General features: G+C 30.0%; 1 protein-coding gene across 1 annotated transcript; it reads left to right on the top strand.

Moving 5' to 3' along the window:
* Positions 1-22,988: 22,988 nt before the first annotated feature.
* Positions 22,989-24,240, top strand: LOC124934982. Its single transcript, XM_047475456.1, has 4 exons — positions 22,989-23,193; positions 23,267-23,386; positions 23,478-23,622; positions 24,131-24,240. The coding sequence occupies exons 1-4, from the start codon at positions 23,005-23,007 to the stop codon at positions 24,238-24,240; spliced, it is 564 nt and encodes a 187-aa protein (XP_047331412.1). The 5' UTR covers positions 22,989-23,004.
* The last annotated feature ends 667 nt before the right edge of the window (positions 24,241-24,907 follow it).

The raw sequence follows: 24,907 nt of genomic DNA, 5'->3' as shown, positions 1-24,907 counted from the left end.
AAAATTATGTTACGTGGCATTCCTTGATTGGATGCGTATAGCTGCTGTACTAATCTTCACTAGAAAGTGGAGCAGAAGTAGGGTACATCTATAGCACGTGGGTAGGTGAAATGCTAGATTCAAGCGTACTACTTAAACTGAGCATTAGACGTATTTCAGTTAGACGGATTGTGAAAATCAGTCTAATGAAATAAGTCATCTCCTTCTAATAGAAAAACGTCTATTAGACCGCCTGGTCTAATAGAATTCACCTCGCGTATAATTACAATAACCATTATACTACACGTCTAATTCCGGTTCTACCTCAGACTTGTCTGAAGAAGTTAGACTCACGTATAACTTTCAATAATTAGACTACACGTCTAATTATCCAATAACCATTAGACTGCACGTCTAATTCCGGTTCTACCTCAGACTTGTCTGAAGGAGTTAGACTCACGTCTAACTTTCACTAATTAGACTACACGTCTAATTATCCAATAACCATTAGATTGCACGTCTAATTCCGGTTCTACCTCAGACTTTTCTGAAGGAGTTAGACTCACGTCTAACTTTCACTAATTAGACTACACGTCTAATTATCCAATAACCATTAGACTGCACGTCTAATTCCGGTTCTACCTCAGACTTGTCTGAAGGAGTTAGACTCACGTCTAACTTTCACTAATTAGACCACACGTCTAATTACAAATATATTAGACTACACGTCTAACTCCGATGAGTTAAACTGTACGTCTAATTCCGAATATCAATTAGACTACCCGTCTAATTACAAATATATTAGACTATACATCTAACTCCGATGAGTTAGACTGTACGTCTAATTCCGAATATCAATTAGACTACCCGTCTAATTACAAATATATTAGACTACACGTCTAACTCCAATGAGTTAGACTGTACGTCTAATTCTATTAGACTTACGTCTAATTCCGTGTATTCAATAGACCATCCGTCTAATTCTTTACACATCTACTAGACTACACGTCTAACTCCGATGAGTTAGACTGTACGTCTAATTCTATTAGACTTATGTCTAATTTTGTGTATTCATTAGACCATGCGTCTAATTCTTTACACGTCTATTAGACTACATGTCTAACTCCGATGAGTTAGACTGTATGTCTAATTCTATTAGACTTACGTCTAATTCCGTGTATTTATTAGATCATCAGTCTAATTCTTTACACGTCTAACTCCGATGAGTTAGACTGTAAGTCTAATTTTATGCAATGAAAGCCAAAAACAGTCTAATGACCCTCATTAGATCCAAGTCTTATAACATATTGTCTCAATACACATGTATCAAAACTTATAAGTTATTTCATCATCAAAATATCAGTGGTTAAATTATTTGAACACTTAGTCAAAATAATTTGACCCAATAGAAGGGTTATCTGAGTTCCCTACCTCTTCGAATAAAGTCTTATTTGAGATGAGGCTTGTCTTCTCAGATATATCTTTTGAGGGGTATCTCTTCCCTATCGAAACTCACAGACTGAAGTCTTCTCTAAAAGTTGAGTTTTCCATCCTTAACGACATCATCTCTAAATCAATCTTGGCTAAGGGTACTTATAATTCCTACTAGAAAAGGGTATTTGAGATAATGGTTGCTATAACTAGGGGAACAACAATCAACTGGTCAAAAATCCTCTTCAAAAACTTGGTGGAGATGATCTCTTCTCCAAGGAAGCCATTTGGGTATGTTGGTCCGCTCAGCATGCTGCTCTCTTTTCTCCTTTCAAATGTTAGACATGGGGTCCTCATTAAGTCGTCCAGAGTCTTGGACTATCAAAAAGTCCTTAACTATGTTCTTAAGGTAGGTAGACTAAAGCTTAAGAGAAGAAATCGGGTGCTTCAAAGAGCTCAAAGATCATATTAGGACTTTGTCCTTCCCGATGATGTCAAAAAGGGGGAAAGATGTGGCCCGGTGTCTAGGGTGAAGATCAGGCAAAAAAATTCTTCATCAACAGTAGAGGTGGATAGGATAGACCTAGTCTAGAAAGACCCAACATTTAATTTTATGGGCAATCTTTGCTAAAATGTAAAATCGAATCTTTCCTAATTTTTTCTAATATATAAACTTTTGTTATTTATGGATATGTTCTTTATCCCGATCTTTCAAGTAAGTTTTAACATCATCAAAAAGAGAGATTGTTGAGTCAAATCTAATTGACTAAAATAAACTAAGGAAATAAGTTTATTCAATGCGGAAATTATTTTGATGATTTATGATAAAATTAGTTATAATAATACTAAGATGTCTATATGTTTTGTGCATGCACAAATCTAAAAAACTTTGCTACTTCAGACACGGTCTGAAGCAGGTTGTCTTAGACGTATTATGTAATTCACTAAGTAAAGCTGAGAGATAATTTACTGGACTACGTGATAGTCATTAATAGTGTGTTGTAAGTTGAACAAAGAGTGTTCTATTTAGCAGTGTGTGTGCTAGGAGTTCAGAACAGACGAACAATTAAGTCTTGGGTTTCTGAAAGGGTTTGTGTAGGCATTATACAATTTAAAGACTTCTAGTGAATATCCTTCATGTTGAAGAAGAAGGGGTGAGGTGTGAGTTTTATATCCGAACATCCATAAAATTCTCTGTGTTCTTTATTTTCGGATATTTGCATTCATTTATCTAACGCTTCAAATCCAACAAATTATTCTGCACTTGAATTCTTTCAAAAGTTTGTGAAGATTTGTGAAGAATAGAAATATATTTTATCTTCTAACTGAGTTAAAATCGAATCAAAATTTGTAAATTATTAACAATAGTCAGACTCCGTCTCTATTTTCAATATCGATCCTAACAGAGATGTGATCCTAACAGATATGTAAGAATATTTTTAAAATTTAATATTAGTTATAAAGTAAAATAATTAATACAAATAGAATAGAATGGTTGATATATATATATATATAATAATAATTTATTAAAAAGATTCAATTAAATAAAAAATATAAGATTAAAAATAAAAAAAAAATAATACGGTGACATATCTAATAAATATGAATAAAAAAAGTAAAGAAATATTTTAACCTAATAAAAATAAGTGAAGAAAAAAAATTAATAAAAACGGAGACAAATAATTAAATAAATTAATTAATTTTTATTTAAATATATCATAAATTAATTTTTAAATAAGTGATATATATATATATATTATATATATATATATATATATAAATTATAAAATTATTAATACATAAAGACTTATACCTTTATTGGTATGCATTTATCATGAATAAAAACTAAATTAATATTCTCTAAATGTATTCATTATTTTGATCTACTATTCTGAAATCAGAAGATATCTAATCACTCACTACACTTACACTCATTTTAAACACACTTTAACAAATTCATCATTATTAGTCATTTTTATCGGTCACATTATACCATCATTTTAGACTTTTTCAATCGATCATTTTCTTAATTCTTCAAACATAATTTGGTTCATTTCTAATTGAAATTATTTTATAATTATATATATATATATATATTATGAGAAATGATTGGGAAAGGAAATTTGAGAGAGGGAATGGGAAAGAATGATGTGGCTCAATTAGCGAAAAAATAACAAAATTTCTCTCTCCTCACCTTTTATCTTTTTCCAACAACCTATGATGTAGTGACACATCAATCCCTCTCTTTTATTTAAATATATCATAAATTAATTTTTAAATATATTGTTATATATATATTTAATATATAATTATATAGATTATAAAATAATTAATTCAAATTTATTTAAATATATCACATATTAATTTTTAAATATTTATATATATATATATAATAAATAATTATATAGATTATAAAATAATTAATATATATAATTATTTTTTAAAAATAATTCATAAAAGAAAGGGAGTTATTTTAGATATATAATTATAAAAATGTATAACTTATACCCACTCATTAACTTACGGTTGAGTTTATGTTTAAATAAATAAATTCGATTCATTTTGTCTAATATAAAAATCTAAATCACTCATATATCTGTGTACCCGTGTGCCCTCACTAATTCATTATTATCGATCACATTACCATCATTTTAGGCATTTTTTAAGTTACATTTTAAATAACTATACATATTTATATATTATATAAAAAAATTATTCTTATACAAACAAATATAATAAAAATAAGTATATCTCTTATCCTAATATTAAATAATAATAATAATATATATATAACTTTATTATTATATCCTAAATTTTTTCAATATATTATATTGACTTATTAATAAAAATAATTTTTTTTCTCATATATATATCTTTTTAAATTAAATATATTTATCTTCTAATTTATTTTTTAATATATAATAATTATATAATGTTAAATATTTATTAATTAAATTTAATATATAAATATTTATATCATATTTTTTCTAACTATTTTTTTTTTAAAGTTATTAAATAATATTTTTGTATTTTATATATCTTTTTCTATTTTTAATTTATATGTATATAATATTTGATTTTATAGGTTAAACTTTTATTTAACTTTTATATATATATATATATATATATTATGATGGTTAATTTTTAAAGTGTTCGATTGTCAGGATTGTCGGGTCGAAATCTGTTTTTAATTTGAATATATATGTGGGAGTAAATGGATATTTGGGTCGGATTTTGAGTTGAGCCGCCATAAACTTAAAATGATTAAAAATAAAATTAAAAATACTATAGGTATGTTTAGAACTTCCAACCTAACAATACAACTTTTTAACTAGACTAATGACATTTTATATTTTAAATTCAACATCAAATTAGATAAATGGAGGATATTTTAACAATATAAGTTCAACTTTTTAACTAACTAATATATATATATATATAATGATGCTTAATTTTTAAGGTATAAAGTGGACGTGGTTTTTCAATGAATAATAGGCTGGTATCAATTGAAAATGGTCAAAATATATATGTGTACACAAAATTATAAAACTATTTCAACAATCATAAGTGGTTTAGCGGTTAAAGTGTTAATATTTTATTTTTTAACGTAATTGTTTTTCTTGGATTTTATATCATTACTCGTGCAAATGCACGAGTTACATGCTAGTTTATATAAAATCAATGATGATAGATATTATTAATAATGTTATATATATCATATTGTTATAAATGTTCATGGTTCATTCAAATTTGTGTAAAATTTAAAATATAAATTATTATCAGCTTAGTTAGTTAAAGAGTTTTTTTTCTTAACAAAATTCAAAACATATCTATAGCATTTTTTATTTTATTTTTAACCGTTTCAATTATATGGGTTGGTCAACCCACAATCTAATCAAAGTATCCATTACTCTTACATATATATCAAAGTTAACCACAGCTCTCTCGACTTGACAAATTCAAATTAAGCATTTTAGACATACATAGATTATATTATTATAATTGTCACGCATTAATGAAATTTTGTGTAAAATTTAAAATTTAAAATCTTATTGAGCTTGACATTCTACGGAGGAGTAAAAGAGGAAACGAAAGCAAAACATCTATAAACATCATGGGCATCGCAGAATGAAGCTTCCCAGTAAGATACTTAGGCATACTACTCACGGCAAAACATATTCAAATCTTGCACTGCAAACCACTAATCAAGAAAGTGAAGAGCTCAATTCCTGGTTGGGTAGCAAAGGAACTTACATACACTACACTGGAAGAATTGAGGTGGTCAAAATCTTGTTAATGGGAATCATCGGTTACTGGTCGCAAAAACTCGTGCTCCCGAAGAAGGTAATGAAAGAACTTGACGCACTAATGAGAAAATTTATTTGGGGAAGTAGTGGGAGAGGCGGGAAGAAGGTTAAGTAAACCGCACTTTGTAAACCAAAGGAAGAGGGTGGCATAGGGCTCAAGAACTGTGTTGAATGGAATAAAGCGTTGACATATAAGAACCTATGGGCCATCGAGAGCAAACAAGAATCACTCTGGATCAAGTGGGTCCACACTCGGTTAATGAGACACAAATCAAGCGTTCGGACATTCAAAATAAGAGAATGTATGAGATGGTCATTAAAGAAAATCCTTAAGCTAAGAAACAATATTGTAGGACTTTTTGACATTAGCTGGGGAAACGGTAGAAACACAATGTTTTAGCATGATCCCTGGTATGAGAATCAACCGCTAATCAATAAAAATAAATTCAGAAATGTGAGGATCAGGCGGGACTGTCTAACTATCAAGGTTAGAGACATTAAAGACGAGCTATGGAATTCGCGCCTTAGACGAATACCGATGGGGCGGCGCATTCTCGAACATATTAGTAACATCCAATTCAACGAAAGAACATACGTACACTGATGGAAAGCCGAGGAAAATGGGAAGATGATTTCAAGCAAAGTGTGGAACACCATCTGAGAGAAGGAGCAAACAATAGATTGAGCTAATCTGGTCTAGTTGTCAAATGTTATCCCAAGCCACCAATTCATTATATGGCTTGAATTTCAGGAAATGCTAAACACGAGAGATCGCGTCAGGAAGTACATGGAAATTTCGGATTCAAGTTGTCTGATGTGTGAAGGGAATGAAGAAACAACTGATCATCTCTTTGGGAACTGTTCGTTTGCTTGGAAATTATGGAATACATTTGCAAAAAATATAGAGATGACCAGATTCTTGGCAGACTAGAAATAAATCAAGGAAGTGGCTGTGAAGAAAACGAATGGCACAAAGTTTAAGTCAAAGATTTTCAAATGCGGATTCGACCTAACAGTTTACAACATCAGCGAGAGGGAAACGCGAGGGAATTCTCAAGGAATCGAAGAAGTCTAGAGCAGATCAGGGATGATATTTTAACTGACTATAGCGCGAACATTCAGACGTGGAGAAGAGCCCCAAAAAACGAACAGAATTGGAACCTCTATAGGAACTAGAAGGTATCATATGAGGAAGTCACCAAAGATGTTTTTTTAGCGAGATAAACGCAATTTAAATTTGTTTGTAATTCCAATAATTGTTTATAATTCATTTCTTTTTAGACCGTAACGAACTTAATTTTCTTAGGATTGTCTAGGAAAATACAAAAACTCATTTTGTTTTTTCCCCGTTTTTGAGAATTTTAATGAAATAACGTTAAGTCATTTTCCCAAAAAAAATTAATCTTATTAGCTTAGTTGTTAAAAGATTTTATTTGTTTTTATTATGTTGTAATTTCGAAACATACATATAACATTTTTAATTTTATTTTTAACCGTTTCCAGTTTATGGACGGTGAACCCACGATCCGACCAAAATATCAATTTACTCTCATATATATATTCAAATTAACTTTTCAACCTAGAAAATTCAAATTATATATATATATATATATTTGAAATAGAAAAATTTATTATTATGATGTACAAAGAGCTCAACCTCACGAAACGTTAAAAAATACATTGAATTAATTGACCATATGAACTAATTAGTCAAGGCCATCTATAAGTTTCTTTTTCTTTAGAAACAATTAGGAAATCTTTTGTTTTATATTAATCTAATATTTATTTTAGGTCAAATGAAAGAAATCTTAATAATTTATATTTTAAAATAATAAATTATTAATTTATTTTAGTTGACAATTTAAATGATTTAAAAAATAATTGTTTGATAATAATAAAAATATTTATTTTTATTAAATGTCCTAATTATTAATATAATATTTTAAAACACAAATATATATATATATTTAGTTATATCACTTATATAATAAGTCTTTATAAAGAGCTCTTTTATGTTAAAAGTAAGAATGGTAAATAATGGGACAACGGATTAAGTAGGTAGCTCGCAAACACACTTAACCATTTAATCAGACGCAACACGAACTGGACCTTAGGGTGAGTATCCACCTCTTTTTGCCGCTAGGCTAGAAGAGGGGATAAAAATATGACAACAGATTAAGTAAGTAGCGCAGAACTACTTACTTATTTAACTAGGCGTAGAACTTGCCGCTTGACGGGCTCGAACCCAGGACCTTAGGGTTAATATCCACCTATTGTTGCCGTTAGGCTAGAGGAGTGGATAAAAATGGGACAATGGATTAAGTATGTAGCCCGTAAATATATTTAACCATTTAACCAAGCGCATAATTTATTGCCAGACGGGTGCGAACCCAGAAACCTAAGGTTAGTATTCACCTCTAATTGCCGCTAAACTAGAAGAGGGGATAAAAAAATAGCACAATAGATTAAGTATGTAGCCCGTAAACACACTTAACCATTTAATCAGGCGCATAACTTGTCGTCTGACTAGCTCGAACCCAGGAACTAAGGGTTGATATCCACCTCTTATTGCCGCTAGGCTAGAAGAGGGGATAAATGGGACAACAAATTAAGTTTGTTGTTGTCTGTAATTCAATTATTGTTTCATTGTCAAATTAGAAATTGTCTAGATCTGATCTTAAACTTTTGTATTTTTTTCACTCTTTTGAGTTTTTTTAATGAAATTGCACTAAGTTATTTTCCCAAAAAAAAAGAATAGTAAAATATCCCTCTTCTAGTTTAGCGGTAACAAGATGTTGATATTCTCAGCTTTCTTGAAAGATCTTGGATTCGAGCCCGTCAAACGACAAGTTCTGCGCTAGTTAAGTGTGTTTGCAGATTATGTGTTTAACACCTTGTGGTGGCCACGTTTTAAATTCCAAAAAATAAATGAGTGAGTTTTGTTTGAAGTAAAAACCCTTCGTTCTGATATCTAGACGCACCGTTGTCTAATGTCCTCGTTTTTTATTTTGAAGCTTTCTTTTCTATTTTATAATCCTTTATCATGATCAGAGAAAATAAGAAATATATATATATATATTATAATCCTTTATTATGAATAGAGAAAATAAGAAAAATATACATATATATATTAATTAATAATACTTAAAAGAAATGGAATCCATATATTTCTTGGCGCCTTCTCGGTTGTATGTCATAATTTCTATTTTTTAAGATTTAAATTTTATATATATTTTGTCTATTTCTATGTTGGAATGATTTTGATTATAGAAAATAAGATTTATTTTATATTTTTCTGTCTTAATTATTTTTTTTCAGTTTTTTTTTTACGCTGAATCTATTCTCGACTATGAGTCATTTTCTTAGAAAATACTTTAACAAAAGGATGACTCCGATCATCTTTATACTTCCCCTCCGATCATCTTTATACTCCCCCAAAGATGAATATAGTCGAGAATAGATTCATATTATAGATTTATTAGTTAGAAGGAGGGAATTCACTCTCCAATACAAAAATAAATATACGAAGAAGAAACAATTTAACTTGATTTACCATCAACAAAAAAACTTAGTCTCCAAATAAAAACTGAAGTTGTAGAGATGCAACAATTTGATTTGAACCTATCACCAATAAAAGAAGTCATTCTCCAAGAAAAAATTAATTGTACATAAATGAATCAATTTGACTTGAACCTACCACCAAAGCCCCAAGTTTCTTTCCAAGAAAAAAAATATGGAGATGAAACAATTTGACTTGAACCTACCACATATAAACAAGGAAGAAATCGTTATTGTAAATGAAACAATGAGAAAACATTTGTATAACAAAAGTAATTGAAAATTACAAGAAGATGCGCAACTCAAAGAAGAATTGCTGAAAAAATTGGAACTTAATGGTTAAAAATTGATCATTTCAATATTAACCGTTTTAAAAATCGTTAATATTAATGGTTATTCAAGCAATTTATATAGAGGGAATAATATTAATCGTTTTAAAAATGTTGATATTGACCCATCTATATTAAAGAATTTTAAAACGGTTAATATTGAATCTCTCTATTTCTACCGCTTTAAAAATTGTTGATAATGAACACATCAATATATACGATTTTTATGCAACAGTTCAATCACTAATAATGAAGCCTAGAACCATACAAGTGGTTGGTAATATGATAGGATCGGCTTTATCGTTAGAGACGGGGGTCTGGCTAAGGATGAAGGCTTATGAAAAACTATTTGATAGAAATCATGTTATTGATTAATATTTCTTTCTATTCTTCGCAAATCCTTCGAACTCTTGAAACAGATTCAAGTGCGGAAATGTTCGTCGGATTTGAAGCTTTGAACCAATGAAAGAAGAATGACAGAAAGTAAAGAACACAAGAAGTTGTTTATGGATGTTCGGAGAAAATTCTCCTACGTTACCCCTTCTTCCAACCACCAGAAGGATTCACTATACTTCTTTGAATCAAATACAGTTCACTAATCTAGCTAACTCTCTGTTGAACAAAACAACTTGTTCAACTTACAACACTGAAGTTTTCTCACAGAAAAGACAGTATGTAATACAATGTATTCAACGCTAGATGATAAGTGAGATGTTTGATTTCAGGAACTTTTTTAAAAGAAAAATGAATGAAGCAACTCTCTCTTTGTTTCTTGTATTTTTCACCCAGAGATTTTCCGTTGTCTTAGGCAGCAATTTATTCTTGAAAAGCTTCAACGGTCAAATCCTTCTTTTGGACACATGTCATCTTTCCGTTGGATGTACTATCCATGAGGTACTGGGTAGTACATCAGAAAAAGATTCTTGAGATCGTGGTAGTACAATGCTGTACATACAATTTGAATTATGGCATACGTGGCGGTTATTTATTTGTTGAGCTCTGCTGTCAGCTGCCTAGAATACTCTGCAGTCAGCTGCCAAGAAGAGAATCTGCCTTTAGATGCCTATTTGATCATCTTAACCGTCCATTAGACGCCCCCATCTGATTGCCAAGAAGAGCATCTGCCTTCAGATGCCTATTTGATCATCTTAACCGTCCATTAGACGCCCCCATCTGATCAGTCTATTAGACATTTTTCATCTGATATTAGACCCCCACGTCTAACCACACTAGTTAGACTCCATGTCTAACTTTCTCTTTCTAGACTGCACGTCTAACTAACTTTCTCTTTCTAGACTGCACGTCTAACTAACTTTCTCTTTCTAGACTGCACGTCTAACTCCTTGCATCTATAAGACTCTTTCATAAAATCAGTCTAAAATCTAATTATTAATTCTGCACCTGGTGAGATTCGAACCAGGTCACCTGTATGACAAGCGGGCATGCTTACCACTACACCACTTAAGATGTTGATATCTAAATATATATTTATATATTTGATATGACTAACAATTATTGAACTTAGTTTTATCCAAAAACTATTTCATCAATCATCAAATCAAATTGTTAAGTTATTTTTAAATCAATTAAAAATTTCAACCCAACAATTTCTCCCTTTTTGATTATTTAAATTAAATTATCAAAACCTGTTAAATTCATTAAAAATTTCAACCAACAATTTCCCCCTTTTTGATTATTTAAATTAAATTATCAAAACTAGTTGAATTCATTATTTAAACATAATCTAGGTATTATCATAATCTAACAATCCTAAAAATATTTCTAAGGTAAGAAAACTTAGACTCGAGAAGTGGCTTTGAGAAGATGTCAGCCACTTCAGGCTGTTGATTGTCATATGCTATGTCCGAGTAGTCGGCTGTTCAGATGCCGTCTGGCTCTTCCAAGATGCTTTCCTGTTTTACCTGCATTCAAAGACAATAAATATGGTTCCCAATTTTCTTTGGGTCCATGGCTTATTAGTCCTTTGGGAATTCATACTTTGATTATTTTTATGGATTTCCCATGTTGCTTTGTGATCGGTGCGTATGATTTATGCTTAGCAGACGTCTTTCTGCTAGCAGCTGAACTGTTAATCTTAGAGGATGGTTTTTGTCTAAAACTCCTTGACTTCCTTTCAAGTTTTAATATGCCAGACTTACTGGCTGCTTCCATCTTATGTTTCAGCCAGCTAACAGTTGGCGGAACATAAGTAATCTCATCATTTAAGGTTAACTCATCACAGCTTGGATCAGTTCTATTCTCAGTTAAGCTCCCTTTGACAAAGTTTATAGACTTAAACTTATCAGTTTCTGGATTTAACTTTTCACAAGACTTGTCTGAGTCATTGCCATCAAATCCTAAACCGGATTTGCATCCGGTAGACCTCAGCATACTTATCTGTTGTCTGACTGCATCTCCAGACTTCGTCCAGGAACCGACCACATATGTCAAACGTTGGTTTTCAGAAAACAGAGTTTGAACATTTTCCTTGAGCTTCTCATTCTCAGATGAGAGCTCAGCCATTTTGTTTTCAAAAACTTCAGAATCATTGTTTTGAGATGAAGAAGAGCTGTCAAATTTGTTTTTCAAATTTAGTTCATCAAAAGAGTTTGACAGTTTCTTGTACTCAATGACCACGTAATTGAGTGCAGTAATTAACTCATCTCTTTAAAAATTTTCAGAGGAGAAATCAAATACCTCACAGTCAACTTCTTCTTTTTCCATGAAGCAAGTTGCCTCTTCATCATCACTGACGTTGGATGATGAATCATCTGAATCGCTGTCGGCCCACTTGGCTTTGTTTTCAGCTGCCATGAGAGTCTTCAACTCTTTCTTGTTCTTTTTCTCATCTTTCTTTTTCTCATTACGCTTCAGCTTGTTGTTTCCTTCCTTGAAGTGTCTCTTCTTCATGAATTTGCAGATTTTCTTCATGAAAAGAGCCATGGCATTGCTGTTAATCTGCATAGCAGTAGACTTCACAGCAGTGGCAGTAGATGGCTCCTCAACAGTCACCAATGCCTTTGTTATGATTGTGGATGTGGGGCGCTTCTCTTCATTTCTATAGTTCAACTCGAACTCATAGGCTTTTAGATCGGCCAGCAAGTCAAAAAGCTCCATCTTATTGAGGTCTTTAGACTCCCTCATCACCATCGTCTTAATATCCCACTCTCTGGGCAAAGCACGCATGACTTTGATCGTAACCTCTCTGTTGATGTAAGTCTTGCCCAGAGTGGATAGAGAAGTGATAACCTTACTGAATCTCTCATCGAACTCAGTCATCGTCTCTCCAGGACACATCTTGAAGTTATCAAACTGTTGAGTGGCAACCAGGAGTCTGTTTTCTTTTGTTTGCTCGTTGCCCTCACACAGTTTAGTCAGCTTCTCCCAAATATCTTTGGCAGTGGGACATGTAATGATCTTGTATACCATGTTGTCATCCAATGTCTTATAGAGGATGTCTTTTGCTATGCTGTCGAGGTTGTTCTTTCTTTTATCTTCATTGGTCCATTCAGATCTAGTCATCTCGATCTTTATCGGACCGTCGGTGATGACAAACCACATGTCATCATCTATTGAAGTTAGTTGAGCGTGGATTCTTTCCTTCCACACAACATAGTTTTCCTCTGAGAACATAGGAACATTGTTGATGACCGCCATAGACATGATTCAGATTCTTTAGAAGCTTGAGAATAGAAAACGAGGCTCTGATACAAATTGATAGGATTGGCTTTATCGTTAAAGACGGGGGTCTGGCTAAGGAAGAAGGCTTACCAAAAACTGTTTGATAGAAATCCTGTTAGGGATTAATATCTCTTTCTATTCTTCGCAAATCCTTCGAACTCTTGAAACAGATTCAAGTGCGAAAATATTCGTCAGATTTGAATCTTTGAACCAATGAAAGAAGAATGACAGAAAGTAAAGAACATAAGAAGTTGTTTATGGATGTTCGGAGCAAACTCTCCTACGACACCCCTTCTTCCAACCACCAGAAGGATTCACTATACTTCTTTGAATCAAATACAGTTCACTAATCTAGCTAACTCTCTGTTGAACAAAACAACCTTTGTTCAACTTACAACACAGAAGTTTTATCACAGAAAAGACAGTATGTAATACAATGTATTCACAGCTAGATGATAAGTGAGATGTTTGATTTCAGGAACTTTCTTAAAAGAAAAATGAATGAAGCAGCTATCTCTCTGTTTCTTGTATTTTTCAGCCAGTGATTTTTCTGTTGTCTTAGACAGCAATTTATTCTTGAAAAGCTTCAACGGTCAAATCCTTCTTTTGGACACATGTCATCTTTTCGTTGGATGTACTATTCATGAGGTACTGGGTAGTACATCAGAAAAAGATTATTGAGATCGTGGTAGTACAATGCAGTACATGCAATTTGAATTATGGCATACGTGGCGGTTATTCATTTGTTGATCTCTACTGTCAGCTGCCTGGAATACTCTACTGCCAGCTTCCAGGAAGAGCATCTGCCTTCAGATGCCTATCTGATCATCTTAGCCGTCCATTAGACGCCCCCATTTGATCAGTCTATTAGACGTTTTTCATCTGATACTTTCTCTTACAAGACTCCACGTCTAACTCCTTGCATCTATTAGACTCTTTGAGCAGTACATGCAATTTGAATTATGGCATACGTGGCGGTTATTCATTTGTTGAGCTCTACTGTCAGCTGCCTGGAATACTCTGCTGCCAGGAAGAGCATCTGCCTTCAGATGCCTATCTGATCATCTTAGCCGTCCATTAGACGCCCCCATCTGATACTTTCTCTTACTAGACTCCACGTCTAACTCCTTGCATCTAGTAGACTCTTTTAATTTCAGTTATGCCTGCAAATTAACAAAAATCTAATTATTAATTCAGCACCTGGTGAGATTCGAACTCAGGTCGCCTATATGACAGGCGGGCATTCTTACCACTACACCACTTAAGATGTTGATATCTAAATATATATTTATATATTTGATATGACTAACAATTATTGAACTTAGTTTTATCCAAAAATTATTTCATCAATCATTCAATCAAATTGTTAAGTTATTTTTAAATCAATTAAAAATTTCAACCCAACATAATCTTACCTCGTAACAATTACACGTAAATATTATATGAATACAATACAATGATAATAGAACAAATACATGAAAAAAAATATTCTTGTTTGCTACGAGACCTGTGAAATTATAGTTCTTTTAAAACAGTTTTACCGTCTCTCATTTGTGCTGAAGAACGTCGTCGGTGGCTTCTTTCTAGGGTACAACAGAATCCGTAATGATTTAGCACAGAAAACCACTACAACAATGAACTAGACAAAAGTACCTAAATCACAATCACCGGGTTTCGCACAGAAATGGTCGAGTCAAGAAGCTCGAAGAACACTCACAAAGATAAGGAAAAACTTGAAAATTATAGAGTGAAATATGATATGATGATGTGTGGAGAGGAATACAAGGTGAAGGGATATTTATAATTCTAAAATTAAACTCTAAAACTATTAATCAATTCTTTAATCCAATGGTTATCCTTGCTTACCTTTTCATTATCCTTGCAAGTTACATCCAAAAATAAGTATTTTGTAGTTACAATTATAATTAACAACATTTGTTATTTGCTTCATTCAAGACATTAATGTTAATTATAACAATTAATATATTTATTTTTATTTGGATTTAATTTCACCTTAATTTAAATTGAATTTATTGTGAATTTCATTTAAATTAATTTCACCTTAATTCACATTTGAATTTTCTATGAATTTCATTTGGATTAAATTTTAAAATTAATTTACATTTGAATTTGGTGTGAATTTCATTTGCTCAAATATTATTTTCATTTAATTAATTAAATTAGTTTAATTCCAACAGTGGGGCTGCGAGAGCATTAGATTGGGATCTGAAAGCAGATGAAATGATATTGGATAATTGAATAAGAATGTTATGTAGTAGGATTTGTATGCTTTAGTTATTTGTTTCTGTAATCTCTGTTTTTTGTTTCATTTTAATCAGATACTTTGGAGTCGTTTGATTCATTTAATCGAAGTTAGAATTTACCTAGCTTTGATCATTGACCATTTCTCCCAATTTTGGGTTTTTGATGAAATGACGTTAAGTTGTTTTCTAAAAAACATATTAACGATTTTTAAATTGGTTGATATAGAGGGGCTCAATATAAACCGCTTTAAAATCCCTACAATATCAGCGTTTTTAATGCTGTTGATATAAATGGTTTAATATTAACTGTTTTTAAAAATCCCTACAATATCCGCTTTATAACTGTTTGTAAAATTTAGAGAAAAAAAAAACTAAATAAATAAAGAACAAGAAATTGAATGAACTAGAGAAAATAGTTGGAGAGAATTTTAGAAATCTTATTGATGGTAAGTAAATGCTTTAATTTGCCTTAATATGTTATAAAAGGGTTTTATACCTATGCTTTCATATAGGATATACTATAATTAAAAAATCATTATATATTCAAATTAAACTAATTTGTTATTTAAAATATAACTTATAAATATTAAGTCATATTGAAACATATTAATAAATAAATACTTATCTTAATACTCCCATGAACCTTTTGAAGATAAAGATTCGATCTAAGTGTCTGAAATTGTGTTATATTAAGTGCCTTTGTAAAATATCAGCAACATGATTTTTTTTAGGCAAATGCTCAAGATTAATGAAGTTAGTTAAAACTGTCAAGGTGCTTGGTTTCTCTCATAAAAAAAAATAGTTATTGAGTTTTCAAAGAGTAATTATTATTTTATAAACAAGAAATTATAACAATTAATATAATTAAGTTAAGATTATATTGTATATTAAAAACAATAAATTAAAATAATGTAATAAATAAAATAATTAAAAGTTTAGATAACCAATTTTATTTTTTTTAATTTCAGTTAGTATGGTATATTATTGGATAATGATTCATATTTAACACGTTTAGATTCATCGTTTCAACATTTTATAGTAATAATAATAATCTTTTTTTTCCTTTGGCCGCCTTCTTCTTTTTATAACCCTGTCGTAAAAATAAATGAACTATTGTTATGAAATAATATATATATATATAAATGATGTTACAAATAAATTAATTAAATATAATGTTATAAAAAATGAAATCACTATAATACAATGTTGATTTGAAACATGTTTTTATCATATTTCCCTTAAAATAGTTTCATTGTCTCCCTTGTGTTTTATCGCATATGACTCTCTCTCAGGATACAACGAATCTAATAGTGATTCAGTACTGAAATTAATATGCAGCGAACTTGTCAAAGTACCTGAATCGATCACCGGGTTTTAAGTTCAATGGAAATACGACAAGTCAAGAATTCAAATAACACTTGATTGAGTGTAAAACTCGAAAACACTCAAGAAAACAAAGAAAAAATCTTTCGAATTCTAGAGAGATAATGAATAAGTGAAGAAGAGATATGAGATATATGAAGAGTCGAACATGATATATATATATATATATATATATAAAACTGGAAATTAAACCATCACAATAAATTCATTTATCAATCAAACGAAACAGTTGATAATTCAACCAGTGGATTTCATTCCTAGACTCTTGACATTTCTAGACTCTTGACATTCGATCTTATCCATTGGCATTAAATTTCACCAAAATTCACATTTGAATTTGGAATGAATTTATATTTATTTGTATTAAATTACATTTAATTTATTTATCCAAATTCTCATTTACATTTAATTAATGGAATTAGTTTAAAATTCCAACAATTTCCCACATTAATGGAAATTGAAAGATTGTCCCGATAAAAGGTTCAATAGTTGAATCCTACATAGGATAGGTAAGTATAATCGTTTGAATATTCCTTACGAAATTATATATAACTTTACTAGCCAATTAGTAGACTCGATGTCCTTGAACTATTTTATCATTTGTGTAAACGATTACACACTTTCATTTAGAATTCTTCTTGATACATGTCAAGCTCTCATGGTTGTGTATGTTTTTTCCATGGAACACGCGTTTGGTTCTGTGAAAGAGTTTAGAATTGAGCCGTACAATTATTTCAATGCGGCCCCACTTTTCCCTGATATAAATAATCTCTTTGCTCACAAAGAATCATTAAAAGCAATATGCTTATCCTCATCAAAATATATATTGTTTCGTTATAGGATTAATCATCAGCAATAAACTTCCAAGTCAGTAGAATTAGGTTATCCATTGAACCTAGTTCTTCGGATCTCTAGTATGTATAAGTTGTGTTTTTCTTCATACTAGCTTATAGTAGGCTCATATCTTTAAAGACTCTTAAACTAACTCTCTATTTAATAATTTGGTTAGTGGATCCACAATTTTATATTTGATTAACATAGTCAAATGTGATAACTATATTAGAGTATATTGTTTAATGACATTATGTCTAAGACATGTATGTCAAGACTTGTCATTGATTCTAAACTTGTACAATTTCAAATTATTTTCACAATAATTAAAAACTTTCTTTTAGACAATCTTGAAATATCTTCTAATAAGCATAGTCATTCATATATACTTATCATTTAAACATTCTTTTGTGAAGAATATTGTTTACTTGGCTAACTAGTAACAAAATATATTTGTACTATTATGTCTTCGTGTAAACGATTACATATTAAAAAAATATTTTTTTTTTGACATATGTCAAAATTTTATGAATATAGAGTATATTATTTAATCTATCAATCATAATTTCGTTAGAAGATTTTCACTTATATAGTTGCACATTCAAGTTTGAACATATTCTTGAAGACGCAAAGTCTTTCATGACACATTAGTACAATTTACATTTACATCTTTAGTGGATTTAATTATTTTTATTATAATTTCCTACGATAAAAAATATTGTATAAAGACATATAGTGAAATAACTATTTTCATTGTAGTTATGATATACACAATTATAACATTTATTGATTTTTTTTATGTAAACATTATTATAATTAGTCCTACAAAATTTTACAAGTCAAGTTTTCTTTATTAATTTATTTTATAAATTTATTTTGAAGATATTTATTCTTCAGATTATTAGAAAAATAATATTAAAAAAAACGCGTTTCTTAATTTTAAATCCTAAAAAAATCAAATTGAGCACCAACTAAGCATATATAAATAAGACATTTTCTTGTTATGTTAAGTTACGCAACTAAACATATTTCTCTATCAATATATTATTCTTTTATTTATTATAATATATACAATAATACTTTGTGTTATTATCAATGAAAACATTTGTCCCACATTGGTGTTAGTACCTTTTAAAACACACATTTATATGAATTAAATTAAAAAAAAATTTAATCCAAAGATTGCCACACAAAATATGGCCTACAAGAAAAAAAGAAAAAAAAGATGTATAAATATATGTAACTTAAAGTTTACTGACATTCTCGTATTTTTCCATTTTGTATTTATCAAATTCTAAGGTTTATTAGGGGATTGTTAAAATTTTGATTGTATTTATAGTTTTTCTTTAATTTGTTGTTAATTTTTTTTTTATATGAGACTATTATTCAAACAAAATTTGATGAAATTTATGTTTGTGTGATATTTATAATCTTCATTTTTTGAACATTAAATTATTTTATTTATTTATTGAATACAATCAATTTGACACAAATTGTACAATATAATTTAGGCAATTTATTTTGTATATATTAATAGTACTTATTATTTTAACAGAATTCTACATCAATTATAAAGATTATATTTATATTTTTTTTTTTTGTTTTATTATACGATTAAGTTTAATATTGATTAATTAATTTTGTTTGGTTATTATAAGATTGTGTTTAATATTGACTAATTAAAAAACTCAGAGATACAATTGTAAAATTTTAAAACTTTAGGATAAAATTATATATTTTATACTTATGATTTATATATAAAATGGACACAGGCCCAAAGGTTAGCTTCAATGTCATTCTACCCTAATTATCTTTCTTTTTCGTCTGGCCGCCGCCTTCGCCTTCTTATAATAGTTTCTCATCTCAAATCAATGAACCAACTCCGATCTCGAGTCGTCTTCTTCTTCTAATCATGCCGTCTTCCTCTCCTAGTTCTGTCGTAGTCTCTGTCGTAGTCTTCTTCTCCTAATCCTATCGTAGTTTTAGATCTCTCAAAACTTTGAATGAACTAGTTCCTTTCTCTAGTTGCCATTTTCTCCTAATCCTTCTGTAGTTTCCGATCTCTCATGATTTTCAATGACCCAGTTCCAATCTCTAGCCGTATTCTTCTCTATAAACATAGTTGTCGTAGTTTTCAATGATCCAGTTCCAACCTCTAGCCGTATTCTGCTAAAGAAGTTTATGTCTACAATGGCTTATATAGAACTTGAAAAACCTAGTGCTAATTAAGGAGGAGAAGAAACCGTCCTGGAATGCATGGTGAGAATTCCTAATTAAGTGCTGTTTACGATTCAAATGTTTTATAATTTGTTTCTTGATTTGTGTTTTGTTTAGATCCAGATGCTGAGGTTATTTTCTGTTGCCGGAGCTCCAGGATACGTTGAACAGGGGAAGAGATAACAGAAGGCCAGAGATCTCTTTATATATATAGAGAAAAGAACACCTCTTTGTGGGTGAGAGAGAAATAAAAAGTGTATAAAATTAGGGTTTTCATTTTGTTATTTTTTATTTCCAACTAATTATGTGTTTGGTTGTGATTTTGAAATTTAATGAAACGTCCCTCCAATAATTTGGTACCTTGATCTGTAGTTTGTTTCCCTTTACTGTACTTTTATTCATACAATAAGTTTTAAGTTAAATTTATTTACAGTAATAATAACATATTTAATATGATTAAGTCAAATTTAATAAACAACTTTAAAGAAAAATAAAAAAAATGTAAATCAAAATTATTTATAAGAATAATTAGATCAAAATATGAATTCATTAAGACCATCCACAAATAGTGCCAGCAATTTTGGACACGACACGAATACACGACCCAGGCCGAACACGAAAAAATCAGGTTAGGTTAGAGTCAGGTATCTTTTTGTTCGGGTCAAAATCAGGTTAACCTATTTAATCTAATTAATAAACATGTCAAAATCGGGTTGACCTGACATGACCCAAAATAGACCCGATAACCCGTTTACAAGTTTCTTTTGTTGAGTTTTAGAAATTTTTACCCGACATATTAAATATGTCAAATTTAGGTTAGAATCGTTGAACCCATTACCCTGTCAACCCAAACCCGCTACAAGATAGCTCTACATAAGTGATCTAAAATAACAAAGATTTTATTTAATATTTAAAACAAGTTTAGTATAAAGATGACTCATTTAACAAAATTAAATTTTTATAAAGAAGAGAATGTCTCAATGAATAATAAAATTCTGGCTCTCTCTATATATATATATATATATATATATTCCTAACAGATATGGATTTAATTGGTCTAGTTGGTTTACAAAAATTCAATCGTCCTGTAGGATGTAGAATATAGAGTAACATATCACTCATGTGGAAAAATTATCGTAAGAGTTTTGTTGTTCTCGTCCTCGTGTTGGGCCTTTATTAATAATTTTAGAGATACCACAACCAATAATATGTATGACCATCGCCCTCAAAGTTTTGCACATCGTATCATCTATAAAATGAGGTTATAATTTGAGAAAATTTCTTCGCATAATAGATTGTTATCATTAATTAGTAGACAACAAATAGATGTCTCTGTTGAACCATGACACAATGCGATGGAAAAAACTGTATAAGTTTGATGTGGGCCATTGTTATCATTTCTTTGATAAAGTTGTTTCAACTAAGTTGTGCTGAGAGAAATTATGGGAGACTAGAATTCCCACTAAGAAATCTTTTTTCGGATGGAATGCGATCCACAATGGTATTTTAACTGATGATAGATGTATGCGCAATGATCTTATCTTAGTTAGTCGATATCGTGTGTGTCTTAATATGTGAAGACAATCCCTGATCTCTTTTCATATTGTAAGAATGTCGCTAGTATTTGGAGTTTTCTTTGGAGTTTTACTAATATTTATTGGGTTGTACTGGCAATCATTGGTGTGTGTTGGGAAACATAGATTGAGGCAACCAGATTTGCGGGCCCAAAACAATGAGGTTATATCCCCATTATTTCTTAGTAGGTGATTTGGATGGAGAAAAATCGTAGAACCTTCAACAATCTCGAACGACCATTGCGGATCCTTCACAATGCTATCATCTTAACATTATTTGAAGTTGTATGTGGGAAATCGGCTCAGTGCACTTTTGGAAAATTTTCGCATACATTAATTTTGTATTATTAATATTTATGTGATATTTTTTCACAAATATAATGTTTTTATGAATGTGTGCTTAAATGACTATATATTATAATTGCATGGATCATTTAAAAAAAAATACACCTATAGTTTAAGTACAAATTTTCAAGATTACCTTTTTAACGGTTATGTTTTAAAAATATGTTTTAATTATCTATTGGATTTTGCTGTCATTCAGCTGTCTTTTTATTATTTTCTTTATTTACAGTAACTAATTAATTGCAATATTTATTTTAATATTATTAATTCAGATTTCTAGATAAAGAAGTTTTATTAATAATTGATGTGTAGATAAAGAATATTTATTAATAATTGGTTTGTATTCAAACCAGAGTAAAGATGTAAATGTCCTTGTATTCAAACTCTTCTTTTTAATGGTTACTTTAAGATTTGACATATTTTAAAGTGTAGACTGTTATTATAATTTTTTTTAATATTATTAGCTAATTGCTTCATAAAATTAAATAACTGGTTTTAAATTAGGCCAAAGTAAATTGTAATGGTCCAATTTAAATTATATAATCATTTTAAATAACTATTAAAAATAAAAATGTTATAACTAATTTATGTGCATTTAAATTCAATTTGAATGTCAATCTGTATATTAGAGGAAAATTAGGAAATATTAAAAATGTTTTGACTAATTTTATAAAAAAGTTGAATTATAGACAACTGTCAATTAAAACTAAAATTCTAATTCATGTTTTAAGGACATTATTAATTATAAATTATATAATACTCACATATAATATTATTAATTTATGTATGTAATATTAATATCTCTATTAATATATATAACTAATTGTTAGACTAAACAAATTATGAGTTAATATTTATGTTAAAGGCTTTTTATTATAAATCTGTGAATAAGATTATTATATATTTATTATTAACATGTAATTAATTAGGAATAAAAAGAAAAGTTGCGTCCATAAATTGGCGCCTGCTCTTGTATTTGTAAAACCCGCCCGATAAAACCCCTTCCCTCTCTCTCACAGTCACACAGTCTCTCACAGTCACAAGTCACAAGTCCAAGTCACAGTCACAGTCTCTCTCCCTCCTGCAACTTCTCTTCTCTGCAGAAATGGAATTCCCTCAAAATGTAAAAGAAGCACAGTTATGGCTTCTATCTGATATCCTTCAGGAGGAGCCTTTCTACAACAAGAGGCCTGCTCCATTCACCGACATCGAGTCTTTACTCGACCAGCGTCAGAAACGAAACGTCGCCGTATCGCCAATGAACACAAGGCCTCTAGTTCCACCACAGCCACAGGTAAAATCTTCTTTCTCTTCTCTTGATTCATCGATCAATTCGCATTTCTCTAACTCGTTTCGAAACTCGCCAGGGTTTCGGTTATCCCGTTCGTCAAGATCCGATGACCAATAATCGTCCGTCAAGTTTCACAATTCCTACCAGACCGGAGGCTCCTTACTCGCATCAGAACCGTGTCCAATTTCCGGTTCCGGTACTTTTTTTTTCATCTATTATATATGGGTTTTGTATTGTTTTGAGGACGTGTGAATGTGTGATGATCTAGTTATTTAATAAAATTTCAGATTGGCGGCTACAATGAACACCTATTTAGGGCACCGATGAATCTGAAAGAGAGTGGTGCTGGTGCTGGTGCCCGCAGGAAAAGCGGCGGAACTGGCGTGTTCATTCCGACTGCCAGAGGAACAGCTTCTGCTAGAAATCGACCAAGTAAGTGGAGACTTGTTTTTGAATGTTTTCAATTAAAAAAAAATTATATTTATTTTTGTTATTAAAGATATTTTTGTTATTAAAGATTTATTTTTGTTATTAAAGATTGATTAATTTAAATATATATAGACAATAATAATATTATCTGAAAAAAAATTGTATCCCTTCCATAGGAATAATTTATATATACAATTATTTAAATGAATAAAGAAACTAGGAACATTTTTGCAAATGTTTTAATTCTTCATTCCTAGTCTATTTTAACTTTTTTTTTTTCATTTTCTTTGTGGGTTACACATTGAAGGTTTTTAGTATGATTTAGGTTTGAAATAAACATCAAAATTTGCCCACCTACCTTTAAACTTGTATGTAAAGATAAAATCTTTAATTTTAAAACTTATTGAATAATTTAAATTATTTTATTGTTTAAATTTAATACTCGTGTATTTTGTTTGTTTTGCAAGTGTTTTATGTTGGTTTAGCTAATATATATTTATTTTGTGATTAGTCTACAAAGTAATTAAGGATGATGTTCCTCAGCCTGTGCAAGAGAAAAGTGTTGAGGAAAATGTAGATGTTTCGCCAGAGCTATGTTTGCCACCAGAGTGGATTTACTGAATATTGAGCTGAGTGGAGAAGAAAAGAGAAGAAGCTCATTTCTCTATTTCTTTATTCTAATGGAGAAATTTCTCAACAAATAAATGGAGCAGAAGTGTTATGAAAATTTTGCATTAAATAAAAAAAGGATAGAACTGAATCAGTCATTCAGTTTTCTATGTAATAAATTGAAGTGATTTTTATTTTCGAGGTGAGCAAAATAAAATTTGAAAACTATATTTGTCATTACTTCTTTATGTTCTTTCTCTCTATTAGATATAATTTTTTATGGGATATTGTGAGTTATCAATTGATGATTTGTAGATGGTGAATTAACTATGGCCTTATTCATTCCAGGTTATTAAATAATCTAAGGATGAAGAGAGAAAATAATGATTATGGACGATGATTTTAAAGAAATGATGATATTTTTTTTATAAAAAAACTTAAAAGATATTCATATATATATATATATATAAATAAATAAAATAAATAATAATAATTTAAAATAGAAATTATTTTAATATTTTGATTTATAAATTAGTGCTAGATTGATTCGGCTTATTGACACCCGCTTATCTAGCTTATTCACACGTTTTATATGATCTTAACTTATTTAATCGTTAAGTTTGGGTAGGTGTGATTCAGCTTATACATCTAGCTTATTTTTTTTATATTTTAATATTAT

Source organism: Impatiens glandulifera, chromosome 4 (assembly GCF_907164915.1).
Source record: "Impatiens glandulifera chromosome 4, dImpGla2.1, whole genome shotgun sequence".
In the NCBI taxonomy this organism is placed as follows: Eukaryota; Viridiplantae; Streptophyta; class Magnoliopsida; order Ericales; family Balsaminaceae; genus Impatiens; species Impatiens glandulifera.
The sequence above is the reverse complement of the archived record's forward strand: the minus strand, read 5'-3'. Positions and strand labels throughout refer to the sequence as shown.

Excerpts from the sequence above, each read along its gene's own strand:
- LOC124934982 (XM_047475456.1), top strand. The coding sequence starts at position 23,005 with ATGGAATTCCCTCAAAATGTAAAAGAAGCACAGTTATGGCTTCTATCT. Across the intron at positions 23,194-23,266 it reads TAGTTCCACCACAGCCACAG|GGTTTCGGTTATCCCGTTCG; the intron begins GTAAAATCTTCT and ends GAAACTCGCCAG. Across the intron at positions 23,623-24,130 it reads TTCTGCTAGAAATCGACCAA|TCTACAAAGTAATTAAGGAT; the intron begins GTAAGTGGAGAC and ends TTTTGTGATTAG.